The 20,415-nt window shown below is 40.0% G+C and overlaps 1 protein-coding gene across 5 annotated transcripts in view; it reads right to left on the reverse strand.

The window, feature by feature from the left end:
- DYSF (dysferlin) overlaps positions 1-20,415 on the reverse strand; it is a 3,914,743-nt gene that overhangs the window by 2,402,634 nt on the left and 1,491,694 nt on the right. For all 5 annotated transcript variants that reach the window (XM_044064060.1, XM_044064063.1, XM_044064061.1 and 2 more), the window contains exon 7: positions 5,929-6,057. In XM_044064060.1, the coding sequence (XP_043919995.1) occupies positions 5,929-6,057 (129 nt within the window). The remainder of the gene's footprint in view (positions 1-5,928; positions 6,058-20,415) is intronic.

A 20,415-nucleotide genomic window follows, 5' to 3' on the forward strand; every position in this document is an offset into this window, starting at 1 on the left:
CATCCTTGATACCCATGCACCTGTATGTTCTATAATAACAAAAGCAAACGTTCCTCCATTGCTTTCAAAAGAAACCAGACAAATGATCTTACTTAGAAACAAAGCTTGGACCACTTGGTGTACCACAAAATCCTCCTTAGATCAACTTAGATTTAGACAACTAAGGAACAACACTAAAAAATCTACCACCCTAGATAAAAAAAACTTTTACTGCCATGTACAACAGAAGCATCAAAACAATCCTAAAAAGTTTTGGGCAGGCATAAATAAATGTATTCACCCAGGGCAATGCGCAACTCCTACCCCCTTGGCTGCCATCCAAAATCCTTCAGAAGGCGTTGCCAATTCCTTTAATAATTTCTTCACAGAAACTATCCAGTCACTAGCTAACCAACTATCGCCCAGTTGCCGAAGTCCTAACACTGCTGCACCTAGTTCTCAACTCCCTTTTAACTTTCAACCAGTTTCCACATCACATATTCATGCTCTAATCAAGAAACTAAAACCTACCATCCTTGTAGTAGATCTCCTCCCAGCTAAGTATCTACAAAAAGCTGCAGATGCCATAGCATACCCGATCTCTATCCTGATCAGCATAACTATATCAGAAGCCACTATCCCTTCCATCTGGAAGACATCCCATGTTATTCCACTCCACAAAGGGGGCACTTCCACTGAACTGTCAAATTACAGACCTACAGCTATTTTGTCACCCCTGGCTAAAATTATGGGAAGTGCATCCATAAAGAACTCCTGAGCCATCTCATTCAGCACTGTCTCCTGGCTAACTCACAGCATGGTTTCAGACCGTTCCACAGTACAACTGCAGCCCTCCTCTCCTTCTCCATTGTTATTAATCAAAACAGAAACAACAATCACTTTTCTTCTGCCCTCTTTCTTGATCTCTCCAAAGCCTTTGACATGGTCAAACACCAATTACTCATGCACACACTTAAAACTACTTCCGAGGTTATCCAATGGTTCAAATCTTATCTGAGTGGTAGACAACAGGCTGTACTATGGCAGAGCAAACTATATTCCCTTTTACCTATCAGCCTAGGGGTCCATCAGGGCTCTATATTAGGACCCCTATTATTTTCTATCTTTACTAATGACCTGAAAGGTCATCCCAACAGCCACCTGCATTCAATATGCAGATGACTCCACTTTGATTTGCTCTGCCATCTCCCCATTAAGTCTGCAGACTCTATCCCAAAATGTTTTTAATACTGTTGAAAATTGGCTCTGTAATTGACGTCTCCTATTAAATCCTAACAAAACAAAGCTACTGCTTTTCTCCCCCACTCGTAAAGCCTCCACTCCAACCTTTACTATAAAATCTAACAATGGCACTGTCATTGTCCCAGATCCCTGTACCAAACTCTTAGGTGTAACAGTTGATAACAACCTCAAGTTTGATATGCATATTAATCAAACTTATTAAAAAAGTTAATAAAAACTTGGTTCACTATACAAGATCAAACCTTTCCTCACTCCACTAGCTAGGATGGTAATTGCCCGTACACATCTACTTTCCAACCTCCTTTATGCATCCCCTCTCTTCACGAACTTGAGTATGTCTGACCATAATAAACTCTCTAGCTGCTTTAATCATATTGCTAGATTTGCCACTGGAGCAGCATACAGAACACACCACTGTCTGAACCTAAAGAATCTAGGGTGGCTAGAATTGCCTATCCAACTTCAGTACAATCAGCTAATACTAGCACATAAAATTCTCTACCAACCTGAAAACAAACCTGTACTTAAAAAAATTATCACCCCTTACAGCAACCACAAGACACTTCACTCATCCAACAAATCACTAGTCCAAACACTCAAAAGCAACAACTCATCTGGAGACTCTCTATATGTCAACTCTGTTGGCAAAATATGGAACTCAATTCCTGCTGAGCTTACTTCAGAACCCATTCTAACCCAATTAAAAAAAAAAATCTAAAACAGTACTTTAAAAGGCAATGGTTTGTCCTTGCTCTAATCCTGTCTAACTCTGGCAATATAAACATGTGCAAAAGGGGACTTTTGGCCACCCCTACATTGCTTCCTAATTGTTACTCTATAACAAATCAGATTTATATATGACAGAATGAATGACTTTTATCCTAAGTATTGTATCTGTAGCAGTGCTTTCACTTGTTTAATGTAACAGCTTTTCTTCCCAGGCCTCCACTGAAAATGGACAAGTATCCAGTCGGACTATCCCAGTCAACAAATGTAAAATAAATAAATAAATCTTACCTGCCAATCCACCTTAGACTGGATTCTAGTATCCCACCCACGTTTATATCACGTTAACTAAAGATGAAAAAAGCGAACGCTATTTCATTGACCCCAAAACATCTAAACATGAAAATATCGAACATTCAGAACAGCGAATTTTTTCCCATGGAAAAAATTTGCTGCTCAGAAACACATACACACAACACAAGCACATCAAACAAACAGCAACCACACAGATACACTTAAATTCCTACATCTAACGCTACACAAAACTAAACATACACTACTACCTACCCACTACCCTTAACCCAAACCCTAACCCTAAGATCCGTTACTATCACACACTCACCTAACCTGCGCCCTAACCCTAACTCACTTAAACCGGCCCTAACCCTAAAGTCTGTCACTATCGCACACACACCTAACCCGCGCCCTAACCCTAACTCACTTAACCCGCCCCTAACCCTAATGTATAAACAATCGCACACTTACCTGAACCCAACCCGTAACTTTCCACCACAGCGCTAAGAATAGCGAAGCCACAGAAATGGCCAACCAAATTCTTTCCTGAGGAAAGAATTCGCTGTTCTGCAGCTTTGCCATTCTTAACGTTCGCTGAATAGTGTTCGATATCAGAACATTCTAAGTTTTAATACTTCGATGTTCTGATATAGACCCTCCCACCCTGCTAATTATCCCTCTACTGGTACACTGTCTAGCTCCCCGAGCGATTATCTCCCAGCTTACTCCCTTAGAATAAACTCCCAACAACTAAAAGTACACACTATAAAATCAGTTAGGAACTCAATTAATTTTTGTCAGCATAAATTCAACAATCTCCTACAGGAAATAGATTGGACACCCCCTTAAACAACTACCCCTTAATGATGCTGCACTATACTTTAATAACACCTTCCTTCACATACTTAATGCACCAGCTCCCATTCATATGAAAAGAATCAAAAAGAACCCAGGACCATGGCTGTCTAAGGAATGTAAACACCTGATGAAGCAAAGGGGCCTAGCCTGGTCAACCTAGGAAAAAAAAAAAAATGAACAAAATTATGTTCATTTCAAAACACTACGTAACAAAGTGACAAAACTAATCAACAGAGATAAAAAGTCATATTATTCCCAGCTTCAAATCCAGCATAAAATCAACCCCAGTAAATTTTGGCTCTCCATATCTTCTTAACTTGAATGAATGAAATGAAGAGCACCTGATACCCCTCCATTACAAATAGCAGAAAACTTTAACAAGCACTTCATAAAATCAATTTCAGACTTACTAACTAACACCCCTAATGCTGGACACCTCCCCACCCTTCAACCTATTCAGACACTAACGCCAGGCCATCAAATGCTTATAACCCTGTAATTACTAACCCCCATACTCAACAGAATGTCATACAAACCCCATTCTCATTTCAGCCCAGACACACTGAGACCATTAAGAAACTGCTACAAAAACTAAAACCCTGCTCTACTTCAGCTGACAATCTGCCCCCATACTACCTCAGACTGGCTGCTAACTCAGTCGCCTACCCAATCAGTACCCTTAAAAATAGGTCTTTATCCGAATCAGAAGTACATACCATATGGAAACAATCTCACTTTACCCCCATCCACAAAGGAGGCAACTCTTTTGATCCATCCAGTTTCCTTCCTATATCCATCTTGTCACCCATATTCAAAATTCTCGAGAGAGGCATTCATCAGCAGGTAATGCAGTATCTATTGCAAAACAATCGTTTAATCAAAACCCAACATGGCTTCCGACCTAGCTACAGCACAGCTACAGCCCTATTATCTTTTACAGACACCATGAACAAGGCCAGAGATGCAGGATGCTATACAACCTCAGTATTCCTTGATCTCTCCAAGGCCTTTGACACAGTGTCTCACCCCTTACTTTTGAATGCACTGTCTAACCTAGGCTTCTCACATAACACAGTAAAATGGTTTCAGAGCTACCTCAAGGATTGTAAACAAGCAGTGAAATGGTCCAACAAACTCTCACCCTTTCTCCACAACCCTATTGGAGTCCCCTAAGGCTCCATCCTAGGATCCCTACTCTTCAATACACAAACAACCTTCACACTGCCTCTCACCCTGGGACCCTCATTCAATATGCTGATGGTTCCACCATAATCTGCACTGCTCAATCACTACCAGAACTACTCTCAAAAGCTCAGCAATCCTTCACAACAGTAGAATCCTGGCTAAGAAATCCCCAAATCTTTCTTAATCCAAAGAAAACAAAACTAGTACTCTTTCATCCCCAAAACACCTCCCTTGTCACTGATCATTTCAACATCCTTGCATCTGACAACACTGCCACAGAAATAGTGCATGAAACCAAAATTCTAGGTGTTATCAATGACAATAAACTTTCATTTGACCCCCATATACAGCAAAATATACAGAAAACTCAACAAAAACTGGGACTCTTATATAGAAACAACATTTCCTAAATGCAGCAACCAAAACTACCCTTGCAAAAACATTTTTACTTCACTCTCTTCTTTATGGTGCCCCTATCTTAACTAACGTACCCTAACCAAGTTGGAACAGTGCTACAACAAAGTTTGCCACAAACTCTAAATATCACACACACCACTGTAAACCACTCCTAGAATTAAACTGGCTTGAACTACCCAACCAACTTACCTTTATTCAGCTATCCACCTTGCACAACCTTATTTTCAAGCCTACTGCCTGCCCTGCACTAGACAGTCTAGTCACACATTACACATCAAATTGATCCCTACGATCAGAAGACAAAAATCTCTTAGCTATCTCAAAACTCACAAGAAAACCTGGTCACTCTCTGTATTCATACTCTGTCTCTATACATTGGAATTCACTACCTCTAATTACCAGGTCTATGGCTTGCCTAGCCCATTTCAAAGCCTCTTTAAAAAAATCATCAGGAAAATACATGGCTCTGCTCCTGCATAAAGCCTGCCTAATGCTCAGGCCTTTCTCTTCTGTCACATTTCAATCCCTCAGAGACTGCAAGATCCAGAAGCTCTTCTAACTCCTTTTCTGCTTCTATACCATATCCTTAAGCTATTGCTCAGGCTTTATTGCTTTTATTCTTCTTAACTCTCTCTCACTATCTATTCTGCATCATTAACTTTCTGGCTGCTATTTTCCTAACTGAAACTAACATTCTATTTGGTATGTACTACAACAGTCAATGTCACACATTGCACTACCCAAGTACTTTTTTTTTGACACTATCTACATCATGTATGGTGAGAGTGACTATTATCATCTGTAATGTTTTAAATGTATAGAATTATCTAGATGTGTAGTAATATATTAAACACTGTGTAGCAGTTTGTTCTTTCAACTTATTTTTTGTATAGTATTTCTAATGTAAACTGTATTGTACTGGATTATACTGTATTTGCATTGTACTGTATATGGAGCTTTTCTCCCCAGGCCTCTGCTGAAAACGGGTTCTGTACACCCAGTCAGACCACCCCGGTAAACAAATGTCAAATAAATAAATAATAACATCATACCTCTGTAGCTAAATATGCAGCTTGAACAGTTCATTGTATGTGGGACTGTCAGTTCATTAACAGTTTGTTGCACAAAACCAGTCTACATATTACTAGTAAATATTTGAATGGGTTAGTAGGAAGTTAAACTGAATATTCAAGCCTAATAACTTACTTCATCAAATATAGGGTTTGTTCCTTTGCGTATCCGTGTTCTTTTAGTTTGACCTGCGACAGTTACTTTCACAACAGGCTTGAGGTTATTACCAGGGAGTTGTCTTCCTTCTATAACTCGTACTCGAACCTGAAAGATAAAATGGCCATATGGTTAGCAGGCATCTGTGAAACACAGTTTAAAGCAGCAGAAGGATTCAAACTAAGCAGACTGGAAGAGATATCTCAGTCAACAGTGCACTGCAAAATAATATGAGCAGGGCAAAGGAAGCATTTGTATTCTCTGATAAAATTCTAAGGTTGATTAGGAGGATATATGAGGGATCGGAGGTGAAAATTAAAGGGGGAGGACTCCTCTGATCATTTCCACTTGAGCAGAGGAACCAGGCAGGGCTACCTTTTTTCCCCATTTGGTATTTGCATTATATTTAGAACCATTGGCAAAGAAAATAAGGGACTCAAAAATTCCAGCATAGGCGCCGGAACCATAGGGTGAGGGGGAGGGAGTGCCCCCCACTTTTACAGCTGCAAGACCTGTAGGACTCATGTGCACGTCGCACACTAATGTGAATTAATTTAAGCACACAAGTGCGCGGAAAGCTGCTGGAAGCACACTGCCAGAAGTAAGGCTAACTGCTCCATTACTTCTTGTTGATAAGGCTTCGGCTCTATGAAGTCCGGTTCTCAGTTCTATGAAGTAAGTGATAGCTCTGTTTTAAGTGATATTTCTGTTAAGTGATGGCCTGTTTAGTGCAGTGCTAGCTCAGTTTATGCTGGAAGTGAAGTGAAGGCTTCGGTGTATGTAGTGCTAGCTCCGTTTATGTTATGCTGGAAGTGAAGGCTCAAGGCTCCGGTGTGTGCTAGCACTGCCTCCGTTTATGTTATGCTGGACGTGAAGGCTCCAGTGTGTGTTAGCTCCGTTTATGTTATGCTGGAAGTCAAGGCTCTGGTGTGTGTTAGCTCCGTAAACGTGCTGGAAATGTGTGTTAGCTCCATTTTTGTCAGCTGTGACAGTAATGCAAAACATTCTAATTCCAGGGCTGATCAAGGAAAGTTAATAGGATATCCTCTTAATAAACACAGTTTCACCAGTTAGGCCTATTTCCTCAGAATATATTGAGGTGGGAACAGATCACAACCACCCCCTCCTCACTTTGTGCTGTACAAGATGTCAAACTGATTTGGCAGTATAAGACAATGCTCTTAAGCTTACCACTTACATAATAATGTATTTTGCTGTTGTATAATGCTTTGAGCATGCCTGATAGAGACATATGGTAGTCTATGCTGGTCATTTTATTCTTCATGTATTTCTGTATCAGAACTGAAATATATTTATTTTATTATAATGCCAAACACACCAGCAAAAATAGAACAAATGTCTTTGCTTCTGACAATGTTTTTTTTGTTCGCTTGAACAGTATGTTTGGCCTTTCCTAGAAGGTTGCTGTGATTTCTTATGCCTGTCAGTACTTTATTTTTTTTTTACTGTAAAACATTTTCTCACCATCAAACTAATCTGCATTCTCATTTTTGATTATTTTTTTCAAGGGGCCAAGGAGTTCCATTTCCCACACTCTGCTAGCTTTACTCTGATGTTACATTCTTCCACCTTTTAAGTTACAGCTTCTCACTTCAGTAAATGTGATATCCACTGTGATGCTAAGTACAGTACAGATGCTAGAGTTTTTAAATACTGTGAATAAGTAATATAGTCATTGTAACTTTAAAATTATTGCACTGCTTTGACTATATTATATAGCCATGTTAGGAATGTACGCTTCCCATACTTTACTGTATTTTGAACCTAATGCCAGTGTGCTAGAAATAACTGAAGTGTTGACATCATTTCTACAGAGCTGCCATTTTATACAGAATAAAGGCTACTTTTTTGTCTAAAATGCTGGTGTATTCTGACATTGCTGACTACCTTTTCTTATTACTGGTTAACCAGAGGTGCATATCATAACATCCTCTTAAGCAGTAAAGAACAGAATCTGGGGATATTACAATAAATAAAAGTTAAGATTGCTCATTCCAAACAGCAGCATCAACATGTGTACAGTTCTACTTTAACTGGAGGTGGACAACTAGCTTTTACCAGCTGCACAGGTAATCAGGCCAGCTAAAACTTGTTCTCAATAGTACATTTTGTGAGAATGAACAGTCGTGGAAGATAAGAAAAGGAATACTATCTAAAGTGGCTATTCTGTATAATCACATTACTTATTACTACATTCCTTGGCCTTAAGATCTGAATATTACACATTTATTACACATTTATTTATAGGGAAAAAAAATAAACATTTTAGTCTTGTAGATATACAGCTGGGCTTTGGACTCTAAGAGATCAAACTTTTGTCTGAGAAGTAAGATTTAGTATGCTTGGCTTGATTTCTGTTTCTATCAGTTTTGGAAGGCTGTGCTGAGCCGACTGCAAAATACCACTGCATAAATCCTTCCTTGGCTCAGATGCAATGTCCACAGCCACATGTGGACTACAATCCTTCTTTGCTCTCATGGATTGTCTGCAAGCCCCACTGTTTGTCAGTGGTTAGTTGATGGATGCCATAACTGGTGGTTAGAAGTATGTGGGCTCAAACCCTATACCTTAGATACAGTGTCCTGCATTTTCTACCCACACCACCACATGTGATTCAGGGAGTTTGGCTCATACTTTTGGTCTGTTCCTCTTAAGATTTGTGGTATTCTGGCAATCATAATGACAGCCCTTTAAGTTTCAGTCGTACCATCTTGTTTTTGGAAACACATGGTAACACAAAACAGTATTTTAGCAACTTTCTAAAATTATACAAGCAATATTTAAAACATGCCCATGGTGTTGGCCACCACCACCACCACCTCCACCAAATAAATTTTGTCTTTTTCCAGTTTTCGTCTGCTGTGAAATTGAGAGTTTTAGTTGTGTCAAGTGGATGGTGCAATGGTAGTGTTGCTATCTAACAACAAGAGGTTATGTGGTTTGATTCTTGGCTGGGGTACCTTCTGTGTGGAGTCTGCATGTCCTTCTTGCATTTGTGTGGGTTTCCTCCTATGTTACAAAGTCATGCAGCTAGAACATTTCTCTCTGGGCCTCTGCTGAAAATGGGCTTTCTTCCAAGTCAGACTTTCTTGGTAAACAAATGTTAAATAAATAGCAAATTTTGCAAGGAGCTGAGAGCTCCTGGGGAAGAGAAGTTTACAGCTGCTTATTCCAAGACCGTTTGCACTGTTAGTAGTACAACAGGTAGTAGCCTTACCTTTGATGCAGAAGGCTGTGGGGTTTTCTCCCACAGTATTCAGATGGATCGCTGATACTGTACTGTGTTGCATTTTAAAGGGAGTGGATGCTACAGTCTTGTGAATGTCCTCCTTTGGAGGAGTTACCTAGTAACTATGAACTTGCTATCAGTTTGCCATCCATTCCCTGTTGCAATATTATTAGCTTATCATTTTTTAATATAACATGGGCCATTTATTCTTCAAGTGCAATAGCCAGTTTATTTGTATATGAAACAATGAAATATAGAGCTGTTTCCTAGCAGCAACCTCTTCATTAGTTAGAGATCCCTTAAATGTGGAATTATTTAGATGACTTCTGTAGAGATTTTGCACATTTACTGATATTGGTGGATTGTAATGAGTAATGACAGAAGTTTGAGTGGCCTTTTATCGTTGAAAATTTCTGAAATGGGTAGTTTTGTCATTATTGGGTCATACATTTTGTTTCATTGCTTACTGGAAGACTGTTCAAAACTACAGATTTAAAACACAGTCTAACAACTGGTGCTGTATTATACAAGGAATATAATTTAATACAATCAGGAAGGTGAATCAAGGAATGCACACATGTATGCATGGCCCTAAAAATGTGTTTAAAAGCAGTCCAAAGGAAAGTGTGAAAGGCTCAAAATCACGGGCAGATTTTAAGCTTTACTCTTGTTACCAAAGCAATGGATGAATGTAAAACAGTTCACACCACAATACCTTGACCTGGCCAAGCCTTTTGACACAATCCCCTATACCGGTGCAGTACAAAAGATGAATAATGTAGGAGCAAACACTTGCATCACCAGCTGCATTGCCAACTTGGCTCACAGGATGCAGGAGATCAAAACAGGGAAAGAGAACATCACCGTGGAGTCCCCCAGGGATTGGTGCTGAGACTTTTTCTGTTTGGCATATACATCTAAAAGTAAAAGGAAATACCAAAGAGCTTTGGCCAGCTAAGTTTGAGATGACTGCAAGCTAGGAGCAGTTATTGAATTCCCAAATTACTTAGCCATCATGCAGGAAGGTTTGTCCCAAATAATAACTGGTGTCAAAATCATGACAATGCCCTCTGAGAACTGACCCAATTGTTTGGCATTTGGGAACTTGTGTGTACAGTGACCTAACTTTTGACCAACATATGCCCAGTGTCATAAGAAAGCCTTTCTATATTTCACAGCTTATAAACAAATTGATTGTGACTAGCTGTAGAGATGTTGTTATCCCCCTTTACAAAGCTCTCATTATGTCAATCATTTTCCAGCCCCGTGCAACAATTAGAATACCTTCAGAGATACTTTACTAAAAGGATACAAGTCCTAAACAACAGGTCTTGCATGGACCACCTCAAAAATGTATTACTATACTCAGTATCCTACAAAGTGCTTAGAGGAAACATGTCTGGCATACCAGGCATCCTCTGACCTAATATAGATGGACCTGCTGAACATCAGCAAGTCAAATGGCATCAGAAATACTCAGTTCAGGTAGCTAAACTGAATGTTGTGGAGAGATGGATATATATCACAGAGCCTACCACTGTTCCAGAACAGACTGTCCATAAAAATAAAACAAAGCTCATTCGTCCATATTCAAATGCAACTTGGATCTAAGGATGGGTAATAGAAAATGTACTCCAGGATTTTCCCTCATGCCACTAATGGATAGAGGCAGTTCCTAAATGCTGCATCCCTTACATGGGTCCCCTCAAATTATCTATGGTATGATCACAGTTGTTCTCACTAGGGCTAATATACAATTATCAGCCATGGGACAGCTAAGACCAATCAGAAAATGTTGATTCAAGCACCAAAAGGGAATTGGCTAAGCTTAAAATGTCCTCCAAGTGAACCTATGTTGTGATAGTAAATAGTAAAAAATTAGCAAGTTCTTTAATGTTACGCTTCTCTATGTTGATGAAAATATCCGAGTTCCCAGGGCAGCAGACTAGAGCACCACCAGTATGCATAGAGAGGAGAAAGCCACCATTGTGTGTGGGTTCTATGATGTTGCATACCCACCTGAGATACTTGGTGCCATAGACCACACGCAGGTACCAATAAAGGCCCGACGAGGTTACAGTCACAGAATAACAGTAGAGACTACCACATGCCAATGTGTCCGTCAGATGTTCAGGCAGTTCCCATGATTTTCTGATATGTATGGTCAATCATTTGGCTGCTTCCAACAGGCTGAATTTTCACAGGGCTACCTAGCTGGTAAATGCAGAATGTGAGGAGCATAGAGGTGCACAGCTACACAGAGTGTGTAAATACACACTAAATTACCTCAAATATGCATCCCACATGTGTTGCGGGTGATGCCAGATACCCCATTGAGTCCTGTTTTTTGACACCTATACATAATCGTGAGAGTGTTGCCAAACCGTAATGCAACAATGCATATATAGGGATGTGCACTACCATCAAAGGGAGATTTGGTCTGCTGATGGCATGCTTCTTCTGCCCTGATATATTTGGAGGGGCACTGCAGTACTCTCCTGCCACAGCTTGCAAACTCGACATTACCTGTGCCATGCAAAATAATATGATGGTGTGGAAACAAGCAGAACATTCCCATGATATGGCAGTGTTAAGATCAAGCCCACAAGACACAGACACAGAAACCATAGTAATAACATCAGTAGAGGAAAAGTGAAGCTGAACCGGAGAAAGCATGTGCCAGGCAACACCCCTTGATGGCGGTGTATAATACATTCCAGCATGCTGGATAATACCCTAAGACTACAATGGGCACAACACATATCTACACAGATAACACATCCACATGTAGTCAAAAACTGTGGGCTGCAGTGTCAAGCTAGTGAAAATCCATATCAGGGTGTCAGCATGCTCTGTTGTCATGTCCCATGGTAACAGTACTGCATAGATATATATACCTACATTAAGAGGGGACACAACTGGCTTCCTACTGGGAAACAAGGTAAGGAACATAGGGGTTTGGGTTGTATATATTTTACTATCACTCACCCCCCCCCCGAACACAGTTCACTGATGTGACCATTTCTAATTGTTTTCAGCATGGGCAGAATGGAATCAACAATGTGGACTACTGCAGGAGGCCACAAAGGCTAGTGGCAAGGCAAAGATGGTACACACGCATGTTGTCCTGTGGTACAATACCTGCAGCAGTTACTGGACTACAAAACGTATGACACCCTTACCATGGTGTCTCTGCAGTGCAAATCCAGAGGAACACAATGGTGAATAGACACCTTATCCACACCCTGCCCCTTAAGAAAACCATAGTGGAGGAGGATGGCAGGGATGAGGCAGCCTTGCTGAAGGAGGTGCTCAGCTCTTTCTGACAGCTAGCCTAGTCCCACTGCCTGTAGTGATCTAGCCACAGTTCCAACAGTTAAGGGAGTCTGTGGCTAAAAGGGAGCTGTACATGTGGATCAGCCACACTGAATGCTTCCTGCAGTGGATCGCACATTCATTCAACTGGCTGGCCTGGACCACTGGGCCAACAAGAGGGGTAGCAAACTCATACCACCAGGCACATAAGTATATCTAAAACACTACAGCAACAAGGCAATACAATAAAATACCACAGTATAAAAGTCACGGACCACAGAACAGTTTTCACTAGGATTTAATTTGAACTTAGCGCTTCGGCACCAAGCCTTCAACAAGTGCAAAATTCATTCCATACATCATTATCTATATATACACTAAAATCAAACAATTAATTAATTGGTTAATTAATTAATTAATTGGTTAAATCACATATTTCCAATTACACTCCTTATTTAACCCATAGGGTTCCAGAGTGTTATACTTTAAAATAAAGAGTTTCTTTCTTCATTAACTTGTCTTTAACATGTAAGCCTTTGCCCAATGACACTTATTTTTTTCAGAATGCATCCTTCTAAACAATCTGGTTCAGCATTGTGTGCAGTCATAAAGTGTTGTCCTAAGGGACTTTCTATTTTTTGTTTTTTAATGTCCCTTATATGTTCTTGTAAACGCATCTTAAACACTCTACCTGTTTCACCTATATAATAAAGGTTACAACTACATCTTAGGGCATAAACTATTCCCTCTGTATTACATGTGTACAAGCCCCTAGATGTAAACCTTATATCATTAATTTTTGAAAAAGTAGTTACTATATATTTACACACTGTGCACTTCTTACAAGCTATAGTTCCTATTTTATTTTTCATAAAGTTAGAATCTATAGTGATATCTGGTGGTACAAAACGATTATGTACCACCATAGCTGCCAAGTTTCTATTCCTCATATAAGAGACTTTAATCTGTCTGTTTACCAAGTACCTCAGATCTTTATCATCTGTTACCATTTTCCAAAATTGTTTAACTTCCTTGACTATACTTTGTCAGTATATTAAATGTAGTAACAAAATATACTTCTCTACTTCCTTCTTCATTTATGCTTTCATTGTTTACATATTTCCTTCCTATTTCATTCTCCCTTATCACATCCCCCAAACACTGTCATCTCTTACTGTTATTCCATATCTGTATTCTATTACTCTCTTCTTGGATTCTTTCACTACTTTCCTATTATACCCGCTTTCTATAAACATATTTTCTGTCATTAACAATTCATTTTCAATTACATAATCAGAACTGCATAATTTATTTAGCCTCAAAAATTCATTGTATGGCAATACAGCAATTAAATGGCCTGGATGACAACCAGTACCATACAAAATAGCATTATTCTGGCCAAATTTGCTATGGACTGTTGTTTCTAGACAATCAATGTCTTCATCCAAGAACGTAACTTTTCATTCCATTTCTACGCCATCAAATTTAAAGTCAAAATTATTATCCTACAAGTCATCGATAAAGGACTGAGCCTCTTTTATATTTCCATAATAAAGGTTGTGTGTGTGTGTGTGTGTGTGTGTATATATATATATATATATATATATATATATATATATATATATATATATATACACACACACACACACACACGCACACACACAATAACATTATTACACGCAACACACCACACACACACACACACACACACACATATATATATATATATATATATATATATATATATATATATATATATTTTCTACTTCAAATTTTGCCATTACAATGTTCGCATACATAGGGGCAAAAGCTGCCCCCATTGTTGTTCCTTGCAGCTGGTGGTAAATCTCACCATTAAACAAAAAATAATTATTTTTCAGACAGAAATCCGTAAGTTCTATTATAATGTGGGTCAGTGGGCAATCACCCAAAAAGTAAAAAAGTGCTTCAATACCATCTTTATGTCTCATATTAGTATACAGACTATTAACATCTAGGCATAGCCAGTACATGTTATTATTCCAAACTTTCTTGCTAATTTTATACAGAAAGTCCTGGCTATCCTTGATGAACGAAGGTAAAGCAAACACATATGTTTTTAAATATTCATGTAGCAAAATACATATGTTCTTTAAAAAATATTTTTCAGCTGAGACTATTGGTATTCCACTAAGATTTTCAAGTCCTTTATGTGTTTTGGCTAAGCAATAAAACTCTGCAATGCATGTATTTTCTATACTAAACTTTTTCAGGTCACCATTAACAAAATATCCGAAACGTAAACCTTTCTGAAGCAAAGCTTCATATTCTTTCATAGCTTTTTCAAATTGTTTCACATTACACTTTTCATACACTTTTTCATCATTTAAGTGAGCAAGGCACATTTCAACATATTGAGCATGATTTAAAATCACTACTTGATTCCATTTATCCGATAGTTTTACTACCATCCTTCTATCTGCACACAATGCTTTAAAGGCTATCCATACTTCCCTAGTAAAGTTGTAATGCACATTCTGTTTATCTCATCCAAAATCCTTATATAATTTTTCTATTACAAAATTCAGTGTCATAATAAAACTATGTATATTTGCATTAGAAAAAAAGGGGGTATAAATAAAGATTTAACCCCTATTGTCTCAGTAGTTAAATTACTTGTTTGTGTCTTTTGGCTTTTCCTGGTTAGGGGTCGCCACAGCGGAACTCCGGTCCGCTAATGACTGGTAGTTGATTTTTACGTGCCGAGTTACCAGCCCTGACGCACAACCTTCAATGAAGGTACGCCCATTCACGCATGTCTCCACGCAGAAGACGCTCTAGCTGAGAATCGAACCAGACAGCGTCTTACTGTGAGGCGACAATGCTACCGCAGTACCACCACCACGTCAGTAGTTAAATTACGAGTTACCAGCCCTGACGCAAACCTTCAATGAAGGTACGCCCATTCACGCATGTCTCCATGCAGAAGACGCTCTAGCTAAGAATCGAACTGGACAGCGTCTTACTGTGAGGCGACAACGCTACCGCAGCACCACCACCGCGTCAGTAGTTAAATTACTATAAGCATTAATTACATCATCACACAAATCATTCTCATCTGAAATACATGAATAAAAAGATTAATTACAACTTTCATTTAAAATTTCCAATTGATTCATATTATGTAATGGATTCATATTTTTCTTGTTAAAATAATCAATTAGATGCAATTTTCTGCTCAACTGAAACAATTCACTTTTTATAACATGCAACCTTGGCAAAGCCGTAGGCATAAATTTTAACCCTAAATTTAAAACAAAAATTGCCACTTCTGGCAAATCCATACCTGACAAGTTAAGCACCAACTCATGAACAACATTACCATCATTTCTATTAATTCCATTTAGCCCTTTTGTTATAAAACTTGGTGTAGTTACTGTTCTTTCCCTTTCCCCAGTTGCTTCTGCTCCTCTTCTTTCCCTGATATCGATTTCCCACATCTTTACGAAAACTATTGTTAAAGTCTGCTGAATTCTGTGCTGCCGGTAACAATGGATACTCTTCAGTATCATTCTCTCCCTCCGTGCATAAGTACATCTACTTGGGATGGGTCTGCATGGCTTCTTTCTAGCCAGAAGGAGGATCGACAGCTCAACCCATTCATGACCATTCAGCTCTCTTGCTTCTAGACCCAAAAAGACAAGCTGCACTTCACAGATCAATGTTTCTCTATTCTCAGACAAAAACTCTTGGAATTTATTTTCTACTTTATCAAAGAAATATTATCATCAGAAGAGAGACATGATTGGGTTTGCTGATTATGTGTCCCAGGCAAGTATGTCCCTAGCCTTAAGCAGCATTCTGCTGTCACCCAGAATGATGCCCCAATACAAACAGAAAATGACTGACTTTAACAACTGGCTTAGTTTCTGGTGTAATTCCAGGGAGATCCAGTATCTGACAGCCTGGGAAGATATGATCGACAGACCATGATGCTTTGCCAGAGATGGCCTGCATCTGTCTCACCTGGGCTTCAGGCTTGTGGCACAGACTATTGCCTCCCCTATAGTGCCTTTTTCAGGAAAAGTGATGAGGTTAAAACTGCAAACATAAAAATTTCAACAAAACACAAATTAAAGGTCATGCTAAATGCTGAGTCTAAACATGAAACTGCTCTCATTGCAAGGATTCCTAACCCTGGAAAATGCTGACATCTGTGCAGTCACAGAAACCTAGTTCAAAGCTGCGGAGAGCACCCCAGCCTTACCTGGTTATTCATCCTATCATACAGTCAGACCCCAAACTGTGGACAGTAAACTCAAAGGTGGTGGATTTCAATATACATTAAAAACATACACACCTCCAGGCTGGTAAATAGTATGACTCACAGGAGACACTCCAGTTGCAGTTAACCATTGACAAGACCCCTATTCCACCGGCCCCCAAATCTAACTCAAGATGCCCAATCCACCTGTTTGGACGTGTTCGAATCTATCAAGATTCAACCCTTTACCCTGATCCTGGGTGACTTTAACTTCCCAAACATAGACTGGAAGAACTACTCATGCCAAAACATGAATGCCCAGAGATTCGTTGATTCTGTCAATGCAAATGCCTTGGAACAGCTAGTCGATATCCCCACAAGAGGTGATAATATCTTGGACTTAGTATTAACCAACATCAGTAACCACTGCAGCATCCCTATAGTATCATCCTCCCTGGTAAGATCCGACCGCAAAGCGGTCACTTTTGAAGTCACCATCTCCCCCAACCCCCCTCAAGCTAGGATCAGACATAAAAACTTCTCCAAAGCTGATTACAGCCTCCTGAGGGATGATATAAACAGATTCACAGCCCCCTCTCCCTCTGTAGGAACTGGCACCAATATCCAGAACTACACCAAAGCACTATATCAGCATTTATACAGATGCATGGAATCAGGAATACCAGACAGGACTAAGTCATCCTCCGCAAGGAAGAGTAAACCTATTTGGTGAACATCTGCAATAAATAAACTCTATAACAAAAGGAAAAAATTGCTGTCTAAGACCAAGAAGGAGCAGGTGCCCAATTGGAAGCAATGTCTCCTTAGCCTGAACAAGCAAATAAGAGCACTAGTGAAATCCTCCAAAGCAAACTTCAAGTCCAAATTGGCCACATCTGCTAGAGACAATCATAGGGCCTTCTTCACATATGTCCGCAACCTCAAAGGAAGCACCCAGATCTGTTCAGAAATGGTGGTCAAGGGTGCTTCCAGGCTAAGGTGAGATTGTTTCCAATTAGACACCTGCTCCTTCTTGGTCCTGGACAGCAATTTTTTCCTTTTATTATAGAGTTTATTTATTGTAGATGTCCACCAGACAGGTTTACTCTTACTTGAGGAGGAGGATTTCGTCCTGTCTGGTATTCCGGATTCCATGCAACTATATAAATGCTCATATAGTACTTAGGTGCAAGTTTGGAAATATGTGCCAGTTTCTGTGGAGGGGGTGGGGGCTGTGAAGCTGTTTATACCTTCCCTCAGGAGGTTGTAATCAGCTTTGGAGAAGTTTTTTTGTTTGACCCTAGTTGGGGGTGGGGGGAGATGGTGACTTCAAAAGTGACTGCTTTGTGGTCGGATCTTACCAGGGATGATGACACTGTAGGGATGCTGCAGTGGTTACTCATGTTGGTTAATACCAAGTCCAAGATATTTTCTCCTCTTGTGGGGGTGTCAACCAACTGGTCCAAGGAATATGCATTGACAAAATCAAGGAATCTCTGAGCATTTGTGTTTTGGCATGAATATTTCTTCCAATCTATGGTTGGACAGTTAAAGTCACCCAGGATCAGGGTAAAGGGTTTAATCTTGATAGATTCGAAGAGGTCCAGATAGGTGGAGTGGGCATATTGAGTCAGAGTTGGAGGCCTGTAGCTTGCTATGATTTGAATAGGGGTCTTGCCAATTGTTAATTGCACCTGGAGCATTTCCTGTGCGTCATACTGTCTGACCAGCCTAGAGGTGTGTATGTCTTTTATATATATTGCAATTCCACCTCCTTTTGTTTTGCTGCCCATGGCTTGGGATCTGAATGAATGATAGGATGAATAACCTGGTATGACTGGGGTGCTCTCTGCAGCTTTGAACCAGGTTTTTGTGACTGCACAGATATCAGCTTCTTCCAGGGTTAAGAATGCTTGCAATGAGTGCAGTTTCATGTTTAAACTCTTAGCATTTAGAAGCCTGACCTTTAATTTACATTTTGATGAAATTTTCATGTTGGTAGTTTTGACCTCATGGCATTGCCTAAAAAAGGCACTATGGGGGAGGCAAGAGCCTTTGCCCGGAGCCTGAAGCCCAAGCAAGACAACTGCAGGCCATCTCTGGCAAAGCATAGTGTCTTGTCAATCATGTCCTCCTAGGATGTCAGGTACTGGATCCCCTTTGAATGAGACCAGAAACTAAGCTAGTTGTTAAAGTCAATCATTTTCTGTTTGTACTGAGGCATCATTCAGGTTGACAGTAGAATATTGCTTAAGGCTAGGGACATACCTGCCTGGGACACATAATCAGCAAGCTCGAGCATGTCTCTCTTCATACAGTCCAGGGAGGTACATCTCAAGTCATTTACTCACACATGGACTATGACAGAGTCATAACAGTACCTGTTGAGAGACTTCAGTGCATTGGTGATATGATGGATTCTGCCACCTGACAAACAACTAACTGTGACTTTCTCCTTATCCAGCCTGGTGAGGGGCACATCTGTGTGTCTCACAATGGAGTCTCCTATGACTAATATGTTGGGTTTATGTTTAGGCCTTAGCGGCTGTGAGACACAGGTGTGTGGACTATGTGTGGTGTGTCGTGTGGTGGGCAGGAGAGTTTGTGTACGTTTATGCCTAGGAGGTCTTGTTTGTTTGGGTATGATTTTGTTGAGGGCCTCTGCATATGTGGGAGTGTGTTGTGTACGTGGAGGGTGGTGTTTGAGGTGTGGTGTTCATGTTGCCACCCTTCTCAGTGCTAGATATACTGGTCTGTGGGGGAGAGAATGATGACACTAGTTGCTTGATGTATATGCATCTCTCACAAATTGTGTACCTAAGTGCTAGTAGTAGAAGGTTTGTCCGTGTACATGAAGCTGTTGCTAGACTATCTTAGGATGCCCATATCAACCAGACTGGCAGGAGAAGATGTAGGAAATTGTTCATCCATATTTGTCAGAAACTGAAAGAGCTAAGGGGGTAAAGGGAGGAAGGTCTACGAGTAGTACTATTAGATGATAACACAAGTTGTTGTTGTTTGTCTTTCGGATTTTCCTGGTTAGGGGTCGCCACAGCGGAACTCCGGTCCACTAATGACTGGCAGTTGGTTTTGACGGTGTCGAGTTGCCAGCCCTCCGCCCAACCTTCAATGAAGTCACACCCATTCAACGCATGTCTTTCGAACGCCCATACCTCAAAAAGGGTTAAAAACCATGCAGCTGAAGCTCTGGATGCCACAGACCTGTATCTAGACTATGCCACTCAGTTTTAAGGTTAAGAACTCAGTAAGAAAAAAACTCATAATGAAGCACAGATTAATCACTTATAGTAAAAAAAATAGAACTCGCAGTATGGGTACATTGATGTACTTTTCTTTGGGCCGAGACTAAAATTGGTTATTTGTGATCAGTGCTCTGCGCCATTTAAATTCATATAAATAAAATAACTAAACCTCCCAAGTGCTGACTCATACCCTGTGTGTGGTGCACCCCACCCTATCGCCATTTGTCTCACACTGTGTGTCTCTTTCTATCTCATGTCTTTATATCCTAAGAAATGCATGCCTGTTGACCTGTTCATCTATTTGTTTCTGCTCCCTCACCTACCCCTCTTTCCTCTCCCTAAATTCCTTTCAACCTTCACCCTCATAACCCATCTCTAATTAAGTAAAAGAGGAT

Source organism: Protopterus annectens, chromosome 2.part2 (assembly GCF_019279795.1).
Source record: "Protopterus annectens isolate FY-2018-M chromosome 2.part2, PAN1.0, whole genome shotgun sequence".
Taxonomy (NCBI): domain Eukaryota; kingdom Metazoa; phylum Chordata; order Ceratodontiformes; family Protopteridae; genus Protopterus; species Protopterus annectens.